The 24,062-nt window shown below is 37.2% G+C and overlaps 1 protein-coding gene across 1 annotated transcript; it reads right to left on the bottom strand.

The window, feature by feature from the left end:
- Positions 1–800: 800 nt before the first annotated feature.
- Positions 801–22,818, bottom strand: LOC129263041 (uncharacterized). The gene is made up of 9 exons (XM_064100527.1): positions 22,585–22,818; positions 20,964–21,182; positions 20,287–20,361; positions 13,997–14,290; positions 12,762–12,857; positions 12,157–12,247; positions 9,326–9,523; positions 6,416–8,110; positions 801–1,444 (listed from the first exon to the last, which is right to left on the bottom strand). The coding sequence occupies exons 1-8, from the start codon at positions 22,667–22,669 to the stop codon at positions 7,945–7,947; spliced, it is 1,224 nt and encodes a 407-aa protein (XP_063956597.1). The 5' UTR covers positions 22,670–22,818; the 3' UTR covers positions 801–1,444; positions 6,416–7,944.
- Positions 22,819–24,062: the final 1,244 nt, after the last annotated feature.

Below are 24,062 nucleotides of genomic sequence, written 5' to 3'. Positions count from 1 at the left end.
AAATATGTCCCAAAAGGTAGGGGGGACCAGGGGCTGGAAACTTTGACAGGCAAAACAAATATCACAAAAAATGTAAGGGCATATGAACCAAAAAAAATTACGAGCAAAAAAAAAAAGGTTTTCACCTAAAATGTAAGGTAATTTAGTCCAAAATACATGTATCATTTCAATTGTAAATTATGTGTTTATCCGGCATCATAAAAGACCAAAAATAGTAGGGGGCATTTGATATTGTGTCCCCCTACTATTTTTGGTAGGGGGTCGCGTCCCCCTGCCGATTGATAAAGAAATATCATTCAGAAAAGAATACCAGGTAAAAAATGATATTCTATGGTTAAATCATTACATTGTTTTTAATAGATCACAACTATTTTTCAAAGAATGGTACAATAGTTAAATAATCTACTTGGAAGACATTTTGAATGTTGATGGAGGTTTTAGAAAAAAATCAGAAATTTCGTTTATGTTGAAATTTAGACAAAGTAAAAGCTCTGTCATTTTTTATTATTAAAAACAAAGGCAAGCTATACCTATAATTTCATAATTTTATTTTCCTATAAATTATTGAGAACCTACAAACATCTGCGGAGCTTAATATACCCAAATAAAAAATAGGTAACTCAGTAAAATGTATTAATCAAATACCTTTAAGATTCATTTACAATTATAATATACGTCATGAAAGGTCAACTTCGCGTTAATGTTTCTTTTCGGTAAATATTTCAAAAATGAGCATTATCTGGAATATTTGTTACGAGAGAAACTTGTTAACAGTCAAATAAAACAAACTTAGATCATTTAATTTCTAAATACTGTATAGTTTATTGCCTGTAAAAAGAAATTAATGTATACGGTGTATAAGTGAAGATGCATAAGATAATATTTTTTTTTATGTAAAAGAGGACATAATACATGCTTTGATTACATGTAAATTGAATTAAAACTTTTGGTCATATAGTTCGGTTTATGTAAAAAAAATAATTAATAAATATGTTATTAATGATGTCGATCTTTTGATTGATAATAAAGAGCACAAAGAACTAGATGATATCATTAATATTGCTTTTTGGACTGTGTATATACATTTGTTACGTAATAACAAAAAAGTAGATAATAGACCATCAACTTTACCGTTTGTATTTAAATCAGAATTGCGTAGGAGGCTAGAAATTAACAAAAAATATACTGGTAATTTCGTGAGCTCTTCATATACACAGGACCTGTTTATAGAAAGCGCTGCAATCAAACGTAATCTTAGAAGTCGATTGCGACTTGGCTTTGAGCCAATCACACGCACGTATTCGGGACTTGCGCTCAAATTTTATGAGATGCCCGTAAACGTTTTCCGCAACGGGACAAAAATCTTGAACCGAAACCGAACGACGCATTGTCATTGGTGGAATTGGAAATAAATCTATAGGGGATCCACGCTCTACAAGCAATGCTTTTTTATAGTCTGGATGATCGGTGCAAAAATTAGCAAGAATTGTTCAAATTATGGTACAAGCATGAAATTTGGCTGACAGGTAGAGTAAATAGTGCTGAACATTTTTAGCAGAGGGTGCCAACCTGATCTCTCCTCGTATAGCAACAGTTGCTAGGTAACATATTTACCGTAGCAACCACCATTTTGGGGTGTTATCTACATTTAAAAAACTATATTTTGACTTCGAATTGCCAATTTTACAATCACATATCAAGCAACGTTCCAACCATATACAGGAACAGTTGCTAAGCAACACATTTTCCATAGCAACTATAGAAAATATTACTAAATACAACATCTGGTCATAATTTTTTAATGGAAATGGTAAAATAATTGGTCAAAGTAATAAACCTTGGAGTAAACAATATCTCATTGACCTGAAAAATAAATAGCAGTCCAAATAATATAATATCTGCATAATAATAAGAGTTTTTAGGTAAAACAAACATAATTTTGATATGCATGATTTGATTTTTTTGATTTTTTTCTTCATATTATTTATTCATACATGACACAGCTAACACACCGACAAAAATCATCACTGGGTCATTGAATGTGCTTACTATTTAATGATTATATAGGATCTCGCCTGTTATGAAAATGAGAAAGGGTATTGTAGTGCATGAACTTTTAGGACAAAGGGAAGCAGAAATTTGATAGGTATGAACTAATCGCTCCCAAATGACAATGCATAATTGGGAAGCAATGGCGATTAATGCCCACACACTTAATTGTCGGTAAAGTTTTGATATTTTTGACTAACTTGAAGAGCATGTACAGTAGACTTGAAACGGCCTCAAGCATTGACTGTATGTTCACTGTATAGCATGTACAGTAGACATGAAACAGCCTCAAACATCATTGACTGTATGTGTACTGTGCATAGCATGCACAGTAGACCTGAAACTGCCTCAAGCAGCATTGACTGTATGTTCACTGTATAGCATGTACAGTAGACCTGAAACAGCATCAAGCATCATTGACTGTATGTGCACTGTACATAGCATGCACAGTAGACCTGAAACAGCCCCAAGCAGCATTGAATGTATGTTCACTGTATAGCATGGACAGTAGACCTGAAACAGCTTCAATCATCGACTGCATATACATGTACCACTTGTGAATACGTCACGAAGCAGTACATTAAAATACAACAACACATTTTAATAGAAATGTTTATCTCTGTAATTGACACTAATCATTAACGTCGCATCCTATCATGAAGATGAAGCAGTAATATGCAAGATATTGTATGTTGTACCAAGACATCAAAAAGTATGGCTGGAAAATGGAAAGCAATTTTAAGGTGATGGTACAGAGCTTTCTAATCAGCTTCAAATGACTTCTTTCATCATTCTTGCCCATTATATTTCAGCATCTTTAAAAAAAAAAAAAAAAAAACCAATGATTCTAATCCCAAGTTTATTAGAAGCAATTGCCACTGTATGTATCTCCATCATTTTATCATAATTCTGGGCACTTGAGTCATAATTTACATGATATTTTGCAACAGTTTCTAGATGAAGGAAAATAAATAAATTATTTTTACACTGTAAGTTTCCAATAGCTTGGGACTTTGGGTAGAATTCTAGCGAATTAATCGAACATACATTTTATGTGTCGCACATGCCTTCTCAGAGTAGGGCATATATTTAGTCAAAAAATTAAGTTAAGACTGTCTGGGTTAATCATAAGTGCGGAAAAGCAAGGCCACTGTGAAACATGCAGTATGCTCGACAAAGAATAGCAGATGCAACAGAGGAATATATCAAGAAAGTTACAGTCATCATCCTCTTCGGTCGGACAATTACTTGTTCATCAATCAAAGTGTAAGAAACATTTCTCTTCATAAGGAAATTATATTGCGAGACAAGGTGGTAGTGCCATCAGCAGGATCATTTCCATCTGAGTTGGACATGCCAAGAAGTATCGGAGGTATACGGAAGGAAGAAGCATATCAGAACTTCATGATAATGTTCTGTGGCCGAGTATGGATCGCGTCGAGCCAACCTGATATCATAAGTACTTCATATACGTAGGTGATAAAGCATAGTCCTGCAAGATTTATCAAGTCATGATCGGTCTTGAAGCTGCAAGATCCCGGCCAAAATACCTGCAATTGGAACTAACAGGTCAAACTAACTTATGCGCATGCTTTCAAGTCATGGATCATGGAGCTGTAGGATTGATCCAGGTCAAAACACCTGGATACAGAAAGGACAGGTCCAATCAACTTCTGCAGGATCGAGCCATGATAGATCAATCATATAGCTGCAGAATCCAGGTCAACATGCCTAGAAACGGAACTGACATGTCAAAATCATCTCTAGCAAGATCTTTCATGTCATGATAGATCCCAGAGCTACATTATTAATCCAGGTCAAAACACGTGGAATAGGAACTGACAGGTCCAAATCGACATTTACAGAAGTCACAATGGATCTTGTAGTTGCAGGATCGAGACCAACACCCCTGGAAACGGAACTGATGGTCTAAATCGAATCTAATAGATCTTTCAAGTGATGCTAAGTCCTGGAGCTGCAGGATTGATCCAGGTAAAAACACCTAGAAAAATATCAAAAAGGTCCAAATCAGCTTCTGCACAAGCTTTCAACTCATGATAGAGCCCTGAGCTGCAGGATCCAGACCACCACGCCTGAAAACAGAACTGGTTGGTCCAAATCAACTGTTGCGAAATCTTTTACGTGATGACACGTCCTGGAGCTGCATGATTGTTCCAGGTCAAAACACCCGGAAAAAGGACGGACAGGTCCAAATCATCTTCGGCAGGATCAAGTCATTTAGCTCCAGGATCCAGGCCAGCATGCCTATATAAAAACGGATCTGACGGGTCTAAATTACCACTAGCAAGATCTTTCACGTCATGATAGATCGTGGAGCTGCAGGATTGTTCCAGGTCAAAACACCTGGAATCGGAAGTAACAGGTACAAATCAACTTCTGCAGAAGTCATGATAGATCATGTAGCTGCAGGATCCAGGCCAACAGGCCAGAAAACGGAACTGAAGGGTCGCAATCAATTCTAACAGATCTTTCCCCCAGCTGCGCAGGATTGATCAAAACGCCTGGGCAAAATCAACTCCTACCCATGGCGTTTGGTTAGGGAACAACATGGAGAACTAATATGATCTTCATTGCAGGCTACGGAAGGGAGTGGGTAAACCAAGGCAAAGTGTGTTGGCTTTCAAGCGAACGACTGCTGTTAGCAAGGGATAAGTGGTATCCAATCACTCATTTGAAAATTAATTTTTGACAAGATTTATGTGTTTGAAATAATTCTAAACTTATATGACTCAATCAATTCTTGGTGGTCATCTCTTCGTGGTTATCTCTTCAAGATCAGAGCTATTTAGGTTGTAAGTACCCATGACCTCCTGGGGAGTTCTTGTAACCGTTCTTATACAAGAGTGACCTCTTGCTAAATGTTGATATTAGGTGGTTTCAGACCGCCTCAAAGTTCGTCAGTTCCAGGTATTTTGGTAATGTGAAAGCAAACTACGCGAAATTTTCCCGAAAGAAAATACCCTCTAAATAGTAGGTACTTGGCCAAATAACGAGAACTTTCGTGGGGATTTATCTAAGGTCGCAGGTATTTTGGCAATGTGAAAGCAATTTACAGGAACTTTTAGCCCAGCGTGACGTTGGGCGCGGGCGCCGTGGGTGGCTGCTGGGCTAGTGATTTTGAATCTCGCGCCTTGCCTGCTTATCAGAACATACTGCTCATGCTCGTAACTTCATGCAGGAACTTATCCTGGGGAGCGTTTCATCAATATTTTCATCCGAAAAGTTGTCAGATCTGACATCTTTCCTTGATTCTGATTGGCTGAGAGGCACTGTTCCTATGGTAACTGTTGGATAAACTGGTACTTGTCGGATAAAATGTCCGACAAGCCCTTTCATGAAACGCCCCCCCCCCCCCCCTGAAGGGTATGTTTCGGGGCGGTGTGAATGCAGGAATATGGGTATTTTAAAAGCCTTAAAAGTTCTCGTAACTTAACGGGGATTCTTGTGATCGAGGCGGTTTGAAACCACCTTTTGTTGAATTATTCCGAGGGTCGATATTTTACATATGTTTAGGTTAATCCATAATATGGTTTCAAAATGGATAAAGATTGGTGTTAAAAGTGAAGTTCTTTTGATATGCAATAAGTATTATTATACCAATACTATGGAACCCATAGACATCGTCTTTGGAACTATGAACCATTTCATGAGGTAGTTTAATTTGTGCAAGGTTTTACTTTTTAAGCATCTATTAGTACCTCTATGATTTACACATCAATAATCTTACCATACTGCCTTTAACCATTGGTTGCTACAGAAAACGTAATAGCAACTGGTACTTCGCATGGGCTTGTATACATTGTTCTTTGGTTTTTGTGATTAATGTATTAATGCTTTAATAGAAAAGATGCGAAAAAAAAAAAAATTATAATCATTAATAGATACCCTATAATAATTGTTACCGTGGGAAATGTTACTTAGCAAAGGTTGCTATGGTACTCATTAGGTCTACCTATGGAAACATTCATCACATGATGAATCTATGGGCCAGATATAATTTCTGAGCTATTCTGAGTAGATTATAATGATCTGAATTAAGATATAGAATTTGTTGCTACGGAAGAGGGTCCCTTAGCAACCGTTGCTACGAATAAATGGATCAAAACTGTTGTGATACAAAGGAACATGCTTTAGATTAAAATTTGTATGACATATCGCTTATGAAAATGTTACTTTAGCCCAATTAAGCTCAGTTACTAAGGTAAATATGTTACCTAGCAACCGTTGCTATGTTCGGTGAACTCACGTTGGCACCCCCTGCTAAAAATGTTTAGAATAACTTACTCTACCTTTGTGCCGATTTTCATGCTTGTACCATTTTCTGAACATTTTTTTCACCAATCACCTAGACTATTAGTGGATCCCCTCAGTTCCATACACGTTTTTTACTGTTTATACAAGCTTTTGTTGTATAATTATGCTAAGGTAAAATTGATTTTGTATTCGTACTTTGATTTGTATCTGTATTTAATTTATATTTGTCATGGAAATGAAATAAACTTCTTGAATCTTCTTGAATCTTGAATCTTGAATAAACAAAATCAAGACATGAAATAAACAATAAATTGCAACTTCTATGGAATTGACTGCTCATACTAACTTTTATAGAGACCTCTATAGCTCTCCTTCAATCTAAATCATGTGTTTATTTAATTTTTTTCATTTATTTCATTTCCAGTTAAATGACAACAAGAATATGTACAAGAGGAAGAAATTACCACCGACTAGTGCCTGAGGATGACTAAAAGAAAATTTAGTTTCTGTTATGAAGCTCTCCTCACTAGTCGGGGTTTACAAATGCATAACTTATTAAAAACAAAGAACTTAATAATTAGAGTGTTTGTTTCCATGTGCACTTATATATCCAGTCACTATAAAATGTTTATGCATTTAAATAAACAATGTTATGCTATTATCGGATGATAAAACCTAGTCAGAAAAAAAATGTAATCATCATTACATTCATAAATTATATTAATGAAAACACTTTGATGACGTAAAATATTATGATAAACAATTACATTTGATATGAAATTAAAATTAGAATATAAGCTTGTATGTAATGTTGTCCAAACAATGCGTTAGATGCGTTAATATAATGGGTAAGTTTATGTTACATTAAAGACCTTCTGATCCATCAAAATATAATCAAATTGTAATAACACTGGCAAGAAGAACCTTGGCAACCACACTCGTAGCCTTTCTTGCTTGCAGAAGAGTGGACCATTCCTTATCCATGTAAGCAGTCACTATGGTACCCCTTTTAGCAACTCATAATGTTTTGCCCTGCAGGCCCGCACTAAAATAGTCCGCACCAAAAAATATTTAAAAAATATAAAAAATAAACGCTTTCAGTAACTATATAGCAGAGCCGAGCTGCTTTTACATTGACCCATTCAAAAATTCTGTGACCTTTAATTAACCCGTGCGAGGAATTTCAGCCGGGGCCCTGTGCTGCCATCATTCATAAACTATTTGGTCGGACCCTGGCGCTGTCCTGGTAATGATAAAAGCAGCATCAAAATAGTTCATGAATGGCGCGGGCTAAAATGAACTGAACATTTTACGAAGTAAGGCCGGCCCTGGGGCCCGTTTCATAAAGGACTTGCAACTGTTGTAATTTTGCCATAATATCAACTACCATGGTAGCATGGCTCAGCAGCCAATCAGAATAAAGATTACCATGGTAGTTGCCATAATGGCAAAGTTACAACACTTGCAAGTCCTTCATGAAACGGGCCCCAGGTCCGGACCTAGTTACTGAAAAGGGTACCACTTATACATGGAATTATTCTCTTCCCCATTTTCACAATAAGCTTAGGACACCTCACTGCTATCGTCATGATCGTAGGGACCCAATGCGCTGTCAGGTTTTTATTTATATATCTTCGAGGAGTAGACAACCTCGTCGTCCGGTGAGGCTTGTTCGCTTGCATTTACGATATCAATGAACAACGATGTATGTTTGTCGGTCGAACTAGAGGACTGGACCAAATCCATATATTGTGTCATCTCATCATTGTTAGAATCCTTCGTCAACCTGAAGAGAAGAAAGTTTAGCAAAGAAAATAAAATTAGAAAGTAGTCGCAATCACTTCACAGACGCATTATCTAAAGCCTGTCTTACACTATGCGATCCGATGCGACGCGATTTTTCAAGAAATCGCATTTTTCATTAAATATGAAAGTTCCAGGAAGTAAAATTATGTTCTGAAGATGTTCGTCATCGCGGAGATTTCAATAGAGTTGGTTGTTCAGTTGTCTCGCAAAGCGGTTGAAACTGTAGGAGAGTTCACGACGTTTCGTTGGCTGCTGCTCAACTTTGTCAAGTGATGGAGACTTCGGTGCGACGTCCGCATACTCGCTATAACCTTCGCCCTCGCACCGAAGTCTCCATCACTTGACAAAGTTGAGCAGCAGCCAACGAAACGTCGTGAACTCTTTTACAGTTTCAACCGCTTTGCGAGACAACTGATCAACCAACTTTATTAAAAATACGTTATTTGGAAAACTAAAATCATATTTTTACTTTGCGGCAAGCCCTATGGTCGGAGTCGGAGTAAAGTCCAAATTGGCTTCAAGTCACAGCCGGTGATGACGCCAGTACGATTTGGAATTGAATTTGTTTTTATTCATTCAGGAAGGCTCCAACTGGACTGAATTTCGATTTCAGTACTCCTACCACTATTCTGAACTCTGATCCGTAATATTTTATTAGTTGGAATATCCATATCAAATGTTATCACAATTGATTCCAAATTCGATTCGCAACGAATCGCATAGTGTGAGACGGGCTTTACGGAGAGAATCTTTTGTGAAAAGCCCTTTAATGACAAAACAGCCTTTATCGAAAATCGGTGAATCAAAACATCAATGTCATCATGCATGGACTCTGGACAAACGACACATTTGCAATTTTTTGTCCGTTCCGAATCTCAGGATGATCTGCTCTCGGATACATAACGTTTTCCAACGGATGGCAAGATTCGTTTCCGTTTTACATCCTTTATGCATCCGTAAGTGCAGTTGGACCAAGCCCTTTTCAGAATTATATTAGAATTATTAATGTTTTACTCTGTCATGTCTGTATATCACATAAAGAGATGTTTTATCTCTTTTAGAAAACGCCCCCAAAACTGTTATTCATTGTCATCATCATTATAATTATTATTATTACTATTATCATTATCATTATTATTATTATCATTATTTTTATCAGCATCATTATTATTATCATTATCATTATTTCAGTTACGTCATGTATGAATTTGGCAGGTGACTGCGAACGTTGGGATCTAAGACACTGTCACGTCTCTGTTCATCGGGCGATGACGATGAGGCTAATTTCCTGACATCCTGAACATCATGGTAAAACCCCGTGTCTTTGTCTGTCGAATTGGGAGACTGAAACAAAATTTGTGTCTTCTGATCCTTGTTAAGATCTTCCATCATCCTAGAGAGAGTCATAATGGAAAGTTAGAATAGAATGGGAAGCACTTCAAAGAGAAGTTGCTGTGCATTCTGATTCAGTTGTGACGATAATGAGCACGGTTTATTATTTATCATTGATTGCGTTATTTCCCAACATCATTCCAGCATGTTTTTTTTTATTTATTTATTCATTTATTCATTATCAATTCGGCAGTTACAATATTCAATAAAATTTCAACAAAATATGAATAAAAGCATAGCCGTAGATGGGTATATGTAACTTAGCTGCCGGGGTATGGGAAAAGCTAACTTGATGAATGTGACCCGATGGTCTCCCTCCCAGACCAAGTTACATGTACACAGAACTGGTCTGTAATACTAATAATTGATAGAACATTAAAATGAAGATAAATACACAGTTTAACAACTAATAAATTTTAAAGCAGACAATATAAATATAGACGTGATTGATAATGTTAAATAAATTAAAAAAATAATAATTTCCAGCATGTTAAATATATACCCTGGATAGATGTAATTACAAACGTGATCAGGTTGTAAAAGCTATATAGAACATGAAAGCGTCCGACCTTAGTCACGCCTCACACGTTCTGAATACTATACAGGATGTTTCTAAAGAAAATGCAACCGAAGTTCAAAGGTCAGCTATATAAAAATGCACAAATTATTCTTGTGATTTTTATTCTACATGATCGAATTACTCATCAAGTTTACTTTGACACATTCCTTGCATCACAATTGTCACGGGGTACAGAGTTATGGCCCATCGTAGGCGAAGGGTGCAAAACCAACCTTTTAGTGTTTTAATGTACATGCGTGAAAACTACTTTGTTGTTTAGGTTTTTTGTTTGATCAGAGTTTTCCCCTAAAAATTTCAGCAAAATCATATCCCCTCTGTTAAATTTGTGTGAGTTTCTAGCATTTTTATATTAACTGACTAGCTTCAATCTCTGTTGAACACGTCATTTCCCCCTAACTTTTGCACCAACGTTTTCACAGAACCTCACATTGCTCTCAATTCTAGCCATTTCATAAAAAAAAACAGTATATGAAGAGTTTTGTTCCAAAAGGAGCTAAATCCACTTTTGGTATTTTTCTGTAAATCAAGATTTTTTTATTCACCAATTTCCTTTAGCCACTGCTGTTTTATTTTGATATAGATGATAGTACTAACATTTTAGATTAATGAAATCATGATTTCAAAATTCTAGCATTCATACTAAATTTTCAAAGAATTTTTGAAATGTTATTTTTCATGGATTTAGCTCCTTTTGGAACAAAACCCTAGTAAAATGTCAATTTTGCCAATATGATTGATATTGGAAATTGAACACGAAACATAAAAACATTGCTAGCAGAGTTCATTTCACATCTTTTATGATGTTTATCCATTGAAAATTATAAAATGAAAAAAAAAAATATATTTTGTCATCTTTTCTAAGGACGGTTACTTTTCGATATATATTTCCAAAAAGAGCTTAATCCAAAATCATTCATAAAAATTGTAAAATTATGTCATTTACAACAAAATTTGCACTGATGGTGTAAACTTGTATCCACAACAAGTACCTAAAAAATGAATGTATAACTTTCTTTAAAATAGGAAAAATAACAAATTTTAGATAACCGCATAGTGGATTTATCTCCTTTGGAACAAAACTGTTTTTGATTTAGCTCCTTTTGGAACAAAACTCAAATTTGCAATTAATTTTTACCAACCTTTCCAAATTTTTTTTAAAATGCGATATGTTGCATTTGATTCCCACGTCTAAGATACATATATTTGTATAAAAAAGTCCATTTTGATCAAAAGTGGATTTAGCTCCTTTTGGAATCAAGCTCTTCATATGCACATCCTGGTCTGTATGCTAATGAGGAGACCGATGATGTCATCCACTCACTGTTTCTTTTGTATTTTATTATATGAAATATGAAATATTCTAATTTTCTCCTCATCGTCAAGTGAAACAACGATAAAATTCCTCCATGAACATGTGGAATTAGCATTATTTGATATATGGTTTAGTCAAGTTGGTCCCTATTGTAAAATCTGTAAAAAATAAAATATTGTCTAATTCAAGCAATAAAACAAAATAAATAGTGAGGGACATCATCGACTATCTCATTTGCATATCGATGTGTTGTGCATATCAAAGCGAAACTTTAAATGTCATAACTTCCGATTTTGATGACATTTTCAACGTTAGGCTAGTTGGATTTTTTTTTTTATTTATTCAAATCGATATTTTTGTCGGGTGGACTTGACCTTTTAAAGTACAGGAAAAGCATTTAGTTATAAGAAGCTAGGAGACATGAAAGGAACATGTACATACCATTCAATATTGGACATTGAGTTCACTGAAACAATAATATATTTAAGTGTTGAATACGTATCTCCTTAGAGGAACCTTGATCATATCTAAGTTACTTCCGTATCTCAAGGAATCAGAAAGTGCATATTATTAAGCAGCGGTGGCGTGTGAAGAAGACAATATTTTACAATACAAGAAAAAAAAGATGATTTTGGATAAATTAAATTTTTTTAGCATACTATCCTTTGGTGAATAGCAAACGCAACACCCCTAAAAATATCTTTGGTCAAACATTATATCGAAAATAATTCATGAAACTTACTTTCGCATTCTGAGGTTGTATAGTACCAATACAATGATAATCACTATAAGAAACATTATGATAACACCTTCACCAACTCCAACACCAACACCTGCACCGATTAAAAGAGAACACGTGCATCATCATTTCACTCGTTTGTTTAATCGGTGTTTGAAAAAATGAATTGATAATTTCACCTTAAAAGTCAGCATCGCCTTTCTCGCAATTTTTCATTGTCTTTGGCATTTCCTTTTCTCTCTATCATTCAGAAAAATTAATCTTGTGTTTCTTCGAAGATTTTCTTTTTTTTAAACAAGTCAAGTAAAATTCTTTATTTCCCACATTAAATATGCAAATCGCTTACTAGTATAGACATTTTTTTTTTTCATTTCATGGAGGTTTTATTTCCACAAGTTTGTGTCGTTGCAAACCTTTGATGTAATAAAATAATTATGTTGAACATAACAAATGACGAATATGAAATGTAAATAATAAACATTCTAAATCATTACGAAATATAAACGAAGTGCTTAAAACGGAAAAGTGGAGGAAACATTAAAAAAACAAATTTATAAGGCCCCCCGTACGTAATTATTACAATTTCAATTATTCACTATCATATTTACATAAATGGTGACGAGGTTGCAGTACGGCTGATGACAAGGTTGTCGTCGTTGGTGCAGTAGAAGGTATGGTCCGCCCCCTACTCTTGTCGGTGTTAACTACATGGTTGCAAGTAAGAAGTATATAATGCCCTTAAACATAATGCACTTGTAGAGGTGTTGTGGCACAAAATCCGTGGTTCAAATCCCACCACAGTACCAGCGTCATTTTGCTAGGCGTTTATCTACATTTGCCATTCTCCACCCAGGTGTAGTAAATGGGTACCCGGTAGGAAGGAATTCCTTGAATGCTTGATGCACCCGATCAGGATAGCCGTGCTAAAGCCGGGGTAATAGTATGTAGCGCTTAGAAACATTTGTATTAAGTGCTATGTAAATGATGCATATTATGATTAAACAAATTATGCCACACATACTGTACAGGATAGTGTTTTAAACAAACTATTCTAAAGTAATGAATGACTTTACTTAAAAAAAAATGGATATATAAATAAATGTTAGAAATTATACATGTACAACAGCTTTGGCAACTCTTGCATTCAAATATATTGTGAAAGAAATGAATGAAGAGAACAATGATAGGCGTAGCTTAAATCAAGGTTCACCGGAGCTATCTGCCCTTTGGAAAATTGGTAATGCCGAAAAAAATGTCTGCCGGGAATCGGACCCGGGCCCCCAGCTTTGAACGCCGCGTCGGTGCCTTAATCAGTAGACCACATAAACGGGTTAGTTGCCAGGGCGACCCCGATCCGATTGACCGTCAGATAAACAGATTTTCGACACCACTAATTAAATTTCCTTTGTCGGGTGTAGCTCTCCATTATGATTTGACTTGCATTTTCAAAGGATTTTTCAGCGTTGCAGAGTTTCAAGTGTCCAACGTTCAAATATAATTCGTATACATATTATGATTAAGGACTCTTAATCCGAGATGTACACGGGTTCAATGACAAAGAAAATGTAAAATTCCCTTCATAACAAAGACATCCAAGAAGTTTTTGTCGAAAACTGGTGAATTTAATTTCTAATTTTGTTCAGGAGCAAACTACAGATCTGCATTTTTTTTGTCAGCTCCGAAACCTAGGACTAAATTGCATTTCTGATTCAACAATTTTCGACAAAGTCCTCCCAGCTATGTCTTTGTCATTTCACGGGGATTTTTAATATATTAATGTGTTTTTTTTTTAATCCGTAGTGCGTCACTGTGCGGAAACCCGCTATTACATATTAATACTCACTGGCAAAGACAGATATGTATCCTAATCCTCCACAGCTCTCAGTGGAGTCTCCACGGCATGGGATTTGGCAGTCCCTGTCTGATGCTATCCCATGCCTAATGAAGCAATCACTGAATTCCCCACAGAAACATTCATCCGCATTTTCAACGCCCGCGTACACATAGTAAGATGAAGTTACAGCGTTACAATACTGGATGCAGAGGGGGATAGTCATATTCGGGTCAGTAAATAAAATACCATCACGAAGAACTCGATCAGCTGGCAGGTCGCCATGGCATCCACGATAATTATCACCTGTATAACAAGAATAAAACACCAAAAAAGAAACATGACATCACACTGTTAGAAAATGTATACTTAAAAACAAAATTCCTGCAGCAGTCTCGAGAACACCTGTAATCTTACTGCACTGTGTAATATTACATGCATTTGTGTAGAATTACAGAAAATAGATATTTGGTGTACGTAACCTTACAAATTTAGTTTAATAAAACTGTTTTCCCCCTTTTTAAAACAGACCTGTTCTGTAAAATTCTACAAAAATTGTATAAAATCTTTCCTGTTTTAACAATGTCCAGAATGATTTGGTTACTTCTTTCTGTAAAATCTGTTTTTTTAATATAATTTTTTTTTCTGTAAAATTTTATGTTTTTTCTAACAGTGCAGATTTATATTGCATTTCGTTGCATTTTGTTACATTTTGTACAATTTTTTTTGAAAAAAGGCAAAATAATAGTAAGCCTAGTGGCATCTTTCCGCGTAATATTATACCTGTCAAGTACTCTCTACTACGCAGACACTGGGCTCCGCAATGCTCACATTTCGGCACCACAATGTCATTTGAATTGTCGGAATTTACAGGTATATCAGGGCCCCGTATTGTTGTATGCGCTTTATGCTCAGTAGACTGACTAGGAACCAATCAGAATTGTTCTCTAAAATTAGCAACTAATCGCTAACCTTTCTGTTACACTGTAAAAATATTTAGTAAAATTTTAACCAGCACGAGGGTAAATATGTGCCCAACCAAGTTTGGCAGTATTTTACCCAGTGCGGGAAAGCATATTGTCCAGTAAGATTAAAAATGGAGCAGCATTTTTTTTTAGATTGGGCAAAATTTTCTTCACACTGGCTAAATAAAAAAAAATGCCCAAAAGAAACGCACAGTGTTGGTTGGACAGATATTTACCCTCATTTTTACCTTATATTTTTTAGCGTGTATGGGACCATGATCATGGTTATGTAGGTCTACTCTATATGTTGTGGCTTTCGCTATACACAAATAAACACACACATACTTTCACCCTCACATACAGACACCCAAAACAAGCATGCAAACCCACACACACACCCTCACACACCATCGAAACCGACTCCAAACAGACCGATATGTTGAGCAATTGGAAATAACGTTGAAAGTTTGGTTGGTATAAGCCCAATTTGGCCGCTGTGACTCTGCATCCCGTTTACAATGCCGATCTCACGATATCAACATCATTTATAGTTGGGATGATCTGATGGGTGTTTCATAAAGCTGTTCGTAAGTTAAGAGCAATTTTAATAACGACTGGTGATCCTTTCTTGTAGTATATAGTTTATTGAATCGGCGATGGTTTAGCGCATAAGAAAGGTTCACCAGTCGTTCTGAAAGTCGCTCTTAACTTACGAACAGCTTTATGAAACGGCTCCATGGTGACAATGCCACTTTTCGCACACTTTGGGGACGCGGCATATGATCTCGTAACACAAATCGCCCGATTTCTACGATTGATTGTACATTATATCCAATGGAATCAATCGTAGAAAACTGTTCTACAATCATTGTTAAGCTTTGTGCTACGGGCTCTAGACCTGCGTTTCCTGTGCAAAATTATTTCATGCGACACCAAACATGCCATTCGCAAATTGTGAGAGCTTTCTTGTGCGCACGACTGCTCATGGCCAGGACTCCGGCCGCGCCGCTATGTTTGAGATTTCATTAGAAACCATGGGCTTACATGGTGTATTATGACATGGATAAGAGAGTGGTATTTTAAACTAATCGAGTACATATTAAGTGAGGAAAAACTAACTGAATGAAGGCTTTGGTATATATCATTACAATCCATCGAATCGATATGGCATATCTAACGTTGATTATTGATGGAACGCTGGCTAATCCGTTGGTCACATTCACCTCTCCAGCTAAACCATTTCGCATGCGTTATCTGCATGCACAGCAAATCTGTCCAAAAACGATGCGGATGTGTCGTTTTTTTTATTTTGCTGGCTCCTCCTACACAAACGGCAAGCCATCTCGCAGACAATGTGATGGACATTATGCCCGTGTGCATGGCGGGCATCCCCACTTTTCGCTGTGCGCAACGCAGATGGACTTTACGACGTTATATCGATTTTGGAAGAGACTTTTGGGACCGTCGCAAAACACTGTCCTGCAATGCAAGTTGTATGATATGAAAACTTGTTTACGTTTCGCATCCGCGACAAAAACATTCAATCTGCCTTTTTTGTGCAAAATTCTGGTTGCTAAGTACTGCGATATATTCGATTTAGGACGAGCCTCCAGAGCCACATTCGGTTCCTCCCAGAGCTCAAGGGGCCGCCCGGGAGGCCGCTTCCATTGACGAGTGGATATCAATCAGGCGCGACCACGTGTAAAAAAAGATTTCCTTTTCAAGACTGGGCACGTTCCGAATATGTAATGTTATAAGGGTGTCACAAAACATATTTTAAAAAACTGAAAAAAGGATATATTTTGTTAGGAAAGCTACGTATTTTCGGTCAAATTTCCAATACTTGTTAAGGGATGCATTTTCATAATCTGGAAAATACATGCTTCCCTTGATTGGGGCGTTTTCGAATTCCCATGGTCGCGTCTGGTATCAACTTGTCAATGGAAGTGGTCGATCCCCCCGGGAATTTGAATCAAATCCCCAATTTCGGGGGAAAGAAAATAAGAATGCCCATCACATTGTGTGCTAGATTGCTTATCGTTTGTGTAGGAGGGGAGAGCAAAATAAAATAAAAAACGCAAATTCGGATGGTTTTCAGACGGATAGGCCTATTGCATGTGCTGTGAACATATCAACGCATGCGAAATGGTTTCGGTTGGAGAGATGATACCCATGGAATCAATTGCCAGTGATCCACCAATAATCCACATTAGATGCAATATCGATTCGATGGACTGTAATGATCTACATCTAAGCCTAGAGCTCGGTTGACACTTGCACGCATTGTGGTTCCCGCATAGTTTGCGCATGGCCACGCACTCATGCGGGCCAGTGTGCGAACTATGCGTGCCAGCTTAATTGCGGATAGGTGCGTGGCAGTGCGTGCCATTGCGTGAAATGCGTGCCAAAATTTTCAACATGTTGAAAATTTTGGCACGCATTTCAAATTCGTGAACTATGCGCAACCTAGTTGTGCCACTGCGTACCACTGCGTGGCATCGAAATAGAAATTTCGTGGCGCAAAGAATAGTAGGCACGCAGTTGACGACTAGTTCACGACAGGGTCGCGGATATTTTGCGCATATGTCAAGCATACTTCACGCATAGTTCGCGAATGATATGCGCAAAATTGTGAGTGCAGACCACGTGATCAGTGTGAGTCGTCCTAATCAACAAACGAAGGGGTGTCAACACCAGAACGTTGGATATTTAAATTTGTGCTAGATACTTCAAAGGATAGGGTGTCGAGAATATTTGCTGGAAGCACGTCGGGACAGTGCGTGAACACTGCGTGAACTATGCGCGAACTATGCGCAAACATTTCATGAACGTGTCGGGATGTTGCGTGAACTAATGTAGCCAAGTCGTGCCATAAAGTGTCCCGCACTGGTACGCATCAATGCGGCGCAATGCGGGCATCACAATGCGTGCAAGAGTCAACCGAGCATTAATTCAGTAAGTTTTTCCTCACTCAATAATAAATGTAGTCGATTTGTTTGAAAAACACTTTCTTATCCATGTCATAATCTACCATGTAGGCCTAGCATTTCGAATATCTCCAGCCAGCCGCCAGAGTAGAGGCACGCCGCAGGCCTCGGGTGGGCATACGCTGATGACCAGTCTTACATGCAGGATTTAATATCGCATCTTGGAAAGGCGTGCATGGTGTCGCATGAAAGAATTTTGCACACGATAAGCAGTTCTATAGGGCCTGTAACACAAAGCTTAGAAATAATTGTAGAACAGTTTTCTATATTTGATTCTATTGACTCTAATGTAGAATCAATCTTAAAAATTAAATGTATGATTAATCATGAACTTTTTTGTTACCGGACCCTAATGATGCGTCCCCGAGTTTTGCGAAAACTCGCTATTATGTATTACTTTCCCACGAAATAGGGATTGGATTTCAATTCCCGGGGGGCTGCTTCCATTGACGAGTGGATACCACCTTACCTTTCGAAAAACACCCAATTTCGTTACATACGTAACGTGCCCACTCTTGAAAGGAAAATCCCCGTTTACGCGTGGTCGCGCCTGGAAACTTTTCAATGGAAGTGGCACCCCCGGGTGGCTTTCATTAGCTCTGGTAGGAACCAAATGTGGCTCTGGGAGCTCGTTTTAAATCGGATATGTCGCTGTTACCATACTAGTTTGCACACGAACCGCAGATTGAATGTTTCCGTTGTGGATGCAAAAGGCAAACAAATCATGTCACACAACTTGCATTGCAGGACAGTCTTTTACGACGGGCCCAAAATTCTCTTCCAAAGTCAACTACCGTCGTAAATATGCGTTCGCGTTCTCCAGCGAAAAGTCGGGATTTTTCCGGATCTCATCATGTTGACATGGTCGAGTTGAGATGATCTGGTATCAAGAACACGGATTTCACCATATCGAAATCTTGTATGTGACCAACCACCCCAAAACCACTAGTCTAGTTCTAAACGATTTCAATTGAGTTCCATTATCCGTGGTATCGTACTATCCCGTACGTGCGTACGCCCAAGCCGAGTGAGCACGCAAATCCAAGAACCTGTAGAATTTATCGGGTGTATCTATAGGTTCTCGGATTTGAGCGCTCACTCGGCTTAGACGTACGCACGCACGGGATAGTACGATACGTCGGAGAATAGAATTCAATTGAAATCGTCTAGAACTAGACTACAAAACCATCAATAAGTCGCCAGGGAAGGTTTTCTGTTTATGGCCAAAATAGTAAATTGGTCTTCAAAAAGCCAATATTAACAACTTACTTTTTTCTGAAGGAGTATTTCTTCATCTTTATACTGTAAAAAAATCGAGATGTAAAGTTGAATACAAAACAGCATAGGAGGATGCAAGATTTTCTTTAACACATGTTTTTGGCAAGCAGACTGCAGTGAAATTGCGCATTACGCACATCTCATGCATGAGTGAATACAAACTTCAAACGAAGTTCTCCTTATTTTCTGAAGCTCTCGATTTGTTTTCCGTGCATTCAATCAAGTATTTGAGTGAGCTATTTTTGATCAAGATTAGCAAATCACGAATCATCTTAAAGCTTAGGATGTGCTTGTTCAGACTCGATAACAAAATATCACAATTCATTATGGGCGTCGTATTGTTGATATTGGGGTGACTGGTCACATATCATAGTTGATATGGTCTGGTTGCATATCTTCGTGTCGACCTCTTTAGCAGTGTTGATGAGATGATAAAATTCGGTATCATTATGTCTACATCCTTTAGCAGAGATGACCAGACGTGGACAAGACTGTAAAAGTATGGATCACGCATGACGTAAACAGGAAAACCAGTCGGTGTTTACCATGAAATATAAGATAACATTACTAGATAACAATTCCAACTGGTGAATGGTGATGACTTAAAGGTATTGTTTAACTTTGTGAGCAGCCGATTTAAAAAATTATCAAACCAAGATGAAACATGTGTACAAGTGCATGTATTAGAAGAACTAATAAACCCTGAAAAGAACCATTGTTGGGAATGAAAAGCTAAAACTACAAGGCAAACCCCGATTTTGTAAATAGGCGTCTTATAGACGCCTAAATAGTACACATAAGTGTATGGGATGGAATTAAGATGGTGTTTTCGGTCACTTTATATTTCAATTTTTGAAGCACTAAAAATAATTATTTTCGAACGCAATTTTTTCTGGGCTTCATTTTTGTAACATATCACAGACACAGGTGACAAGTGTGACCTTCTAGCTCAGATTTTTTAAAAGTCAAACCAATGTTAACCAATCACTTTAAGACCTTGAATAAGTAGGATGATTGCTTTTGTTATCGGTGAACTCAATGTAAAAATATCTTCAAATTGAATATCACCTACCATGACATGAGGCTGCTCCAGCCGATGAACAACCTTGTTGCTCGAACAATTGACACTCAGCGAGGCTGTCTTCTCCTAGAAAGATTTACAAAAATCCGAAGCCAACTTTTTACTGTTGTAAATATACACTAGAAAAATCATAGATCGGATGGGTAAGCATGTGTTTCGGGTTGATACTATTAGGATCTAGCAAAGACACGATGATATGTTACAATTAAAAAGTTCTTATGCATCGTTCCCACCGTAGGAAGATCCTTGGCATTTTTGTAACTGATCGCTATTTTTGTTTAACCAGTATAATATTTCTACCATCAATACGATTGTCATGACGGATCTGATATGATCTGATACGATGTGGTAGGATCGCTACAATTTGTCAACGATTAAGTACGCCGTTTGGATCGTGGAGCAAATAGTGGCAGCTGAAACTATTTAGGTATTAGCTGTCAACACCTTACTCATCTTACTGTAAATCTGAAATATGTGACAAGTGTTCGATTCTCGGCACCCCACTAATGTCATGACAAAGGTTATTTTAAAAGTACTCTTTGTCTAAGACTAATCCACTGGGCCACAACGCTCCGTTGTGACCCATAACAATAACCATGTAAATGATAAAACATTTCATCGTTGAAGCAATGTTTAAGTACAATATTAATTGATCCTCTTCTGCTTACCACCATTACAACTCAGCACAATCTTAGGTGACGTTGAATCCTGTCCATACGGCGTGCTTTGTATTGCTCTATTTGCGCCTGTATACCCCAACTGCTTACAAATGACAATGACGTCATCGATATCAATATTTATTCCACATGTTGTTTCCCATGGGCCACCGTCTTGCATCACCTGTATTGTTCCTTTATTCAGAGTTGGACCACCAACAAGACGTACATCTGGTGATAAATTAGCCAAACAGTTATTATAAGCTTTTCCTTGATTTTCCTGGGTAGTATATACCTTTAACTTTACACAGTAATGTAAAACAAAATAATAAACTTGCAAACAATTGCGAGTCAAAGTTGGTCCCCAATCAATGTTAAGTCTGGTTATCAATTGTAAATTGTTATTTGATCGCTTGTCTGCTTCTTGTACAAACAAGTATAAAATGATTCGCTTCTCCTGTTTGAATATGATTGCATTATTTAGTTGTATTTGTTTTATTTATTTATTTTTTGTCAATTTATATTTTATGCATTTATTTAATTAATTCAATTAATGAATTAATGAATCTCTAATTACTGTAAATTTTTATATCATTATTTTTTTTTTTTTGGGGGGGGGAAGCGGGGATGCTGGGGGTGCAGAAGGTGCACCTCTTTTATTTTTCTTGGGAATGCTGCGTTTATTTTCCATAGAATGTACCCCAACGAAATCCAACAATAATATGGTAAATGGCCAACATTAACTCAATACGACCATGACGACTGAAACTTTTTATGAAAATTGTTATTTTTTAATTATTTTGTGTTTGACTTGTCCTGGAACAAAACCATCTTCATTTTGTAGCGAGACCATTTAGTTGCTTGTCAAATTAAACCAGCACGCCCTGTAAAAAAATCGTTCTCATGGTCCTGGGGAGATGGGGGGGGGGGCGGTTGTTCTGACGCGTTAAAAGTTCGATAATACAATCCTGCGCATTTCAGAAAATTGCGAAATTGCACCCTTCAGGTACCTAACAGGGACATTGGTCATATCTTAAGGTGAAAAATTGAAACCATTTTTCTTCACGTGATAACAGTTGAAATTAGCCTACATCACTTATACCGTGTCACGTCATATGGGTCGTGTGGACAAGTGGTTACAGCATTGGACTCGCAATCGCAAGGTTATGAGTTTGAATCCTCACTCTGCCAAAATCTCCACTTTGATAAAAAGGCACGAGATTAATATTTACCGTCTATTAGGTCAGCCACTATGACCGATTAACCTAGACGCAAAATGTTTCATTGGTAATTGGTTATATACCAGCTTGGTGTTTAACAGCAAAACGCCGTCCTGCCAAGTTTCTACGTGAGTTACCATAAACAGAAACAGGAACATGGTTTGAAAAAAACTTTGATTAAACTGTTCAAAATTCAACATTTCAAGTCTGATTTTTGTGCTCATCTATTTTTAAATCATGATCGTAAGAAAAGCGTACTGCTTCAAAATTAGGGGGGGGGGTAAACAAATGGGAAGAAATTACTACAGTAAATGCTTCCCAATACATATTAAAAAAAAATATTCAAAGAGTAATGTCGAACGCAAATGAATGTAATTTTTGTATTTATGTGACCGTTATAAAAGTGCATTTACATGTTATGATACCATTGACGAAGTTGTCTCCACAGTGAACCAGAAGTAAGATTAAGAATATCCAGTCCAACTTGACAGTAGCCATGCTTCTTTCTCATCTGCTCAAGGTTGTCCTCAAAGAATATCTGTAAATTGATGAGAGAGACTTGGACACCATACAGCTTGGAAGGAATACAACGTGATTGGTATATAAACCATTATGATAATCTATTCACTCTTAGACATAGTGCGAATGGGAACCAATTTGTCCCGTGGTCTGAAGAGTTTCAAAGAGTGCCAGAAATGTTTCTTTACGTGTGCAAGAAAAAGCTTAGGGATCCAAATACAGGATAAGCAGATAGTCCTCGAAGAACCCCGGTTTTCTTAGAGTATTAGGCGTTCAAGCGGTGCATATCAGCCTAATGGGTCCATGATATCAGGCGCAATTTTGGTCTCCATGATCAAACTTCGCGGTATCAGGGTATATAACGCATTTTAGACAGGAGTATACGTGACAAAAGTCGAAGCAAACCTTGTAATTTATTTCCTTAGTTAGTTTTTATTAATAATTATTTATGTTGAATATGATGTTTTGTTAACCCACACTTCCGTATGATTACCATATATGTATTACCTTTGTTTTGGTTTCGCTTTATTTTTAGGCTATTCTCGATTATCTCCCTTCTGTTCTGTTGCTAATTGTATAATTTGATTTATTTGTTATACTTAGAACATAAACACTGAGGAAGGCCTAGGTGCGAAAAAGCTTTACAACTCGTGTAACTCTACGTCATCTATGACTATTCATTACCTTTGCCACACACACACACACATACATATTCATTTTTTTCTCACACGGATCGTTTCATTTTTGGAAATGAAGCTACTTCGTTATTGCAGCGTTTGGTTCTGTATCATTTATAATTTGTAGTCGTTATTTTTCTACAGAAGGAATGTGAATACTGCCCACATTCTGAAATAATGTACTTTACAGCAAAAAAAAGCATTCCTTTATCTGTCATAATCATGTACATCTGAAAATATACACGTCAAATGATGTGGGTGTGTGTGTGAGAGAGAGAGGGTGTGCGGGTGTGTGTAGCCGGTTTTTTTCTGAATAGGAAGTTCGGGTTTTAATACTTGTTTTTGGTGTATTCACAGTGTATTGATTTATTTCCCTGTCTTCTTTGCTGTTGGTGTTTTTTTTCCATACGCCCTGGAATGATGTCTTACCCCTTACAAAAGAGTTTTTGGCTGTAGTGGTTAGAGCATGGGACTCATGATCGTAAGGTTGTGAGTTCGAATCCCCGCTCTGCCATTGTCTTCACTTTAATAAAAAGGCCTGTGAGTAATTTGTCTCGTCTATAAGGTCAGCCAAAATGCCTGATGAACTTAGATTTAACAATTTTTCCAATGCTATTGGTTATACCTGCTTGCCAAAATACCAGCAAAAAAGCTGTCCCACCGAGTTCCTACGGGAGTTGATAACATGAAAGTTT

This window comes from Lytechinus pictus, chromosome 6, assembly GCF_037042905.1.
Source record: "Lytechinus pictus isolate F3 Inbred chromosome 6, Lp3.0, whole genome shotgun sequence".
Taxonomy (NCBI): Eukaryota; Metazoa; Echinodermata; class Echinoidea; order Temnopleuroida; family Toxopneustidae; genus Lytechinus; species Lytechinus pictus.
Note: the sequence above shows the minus strand (reverse complement) of the source record. Positions and strands in the feature narration are given on the sequence as shown.

Excerpts from the sequence above, each read along its gene's own strand:
- LOC129263041 (XM_064100527.1), bottom strand. The coding sequence starts at position 22,669 with ATGGCTACTGTCAAGTTGGACTGGATATTCTTAATCTTACTTCTGGTT. Across the intron at positions 14,291-20,286 it reads TGGAGCAGCCTCATGTCATG|GTGATAATTATCGTGGATGC; the intron begins GTAGGTGATATT and ends CTTGTTATACAG. Across the intron at positions 12,248-12,761 it reads GCAACCTCGTCACCATTTAT|GTGTTGGTGTTGGAGTTGGT; the intron begins GTAAATATGATA and ends TAATCGGTGCAG.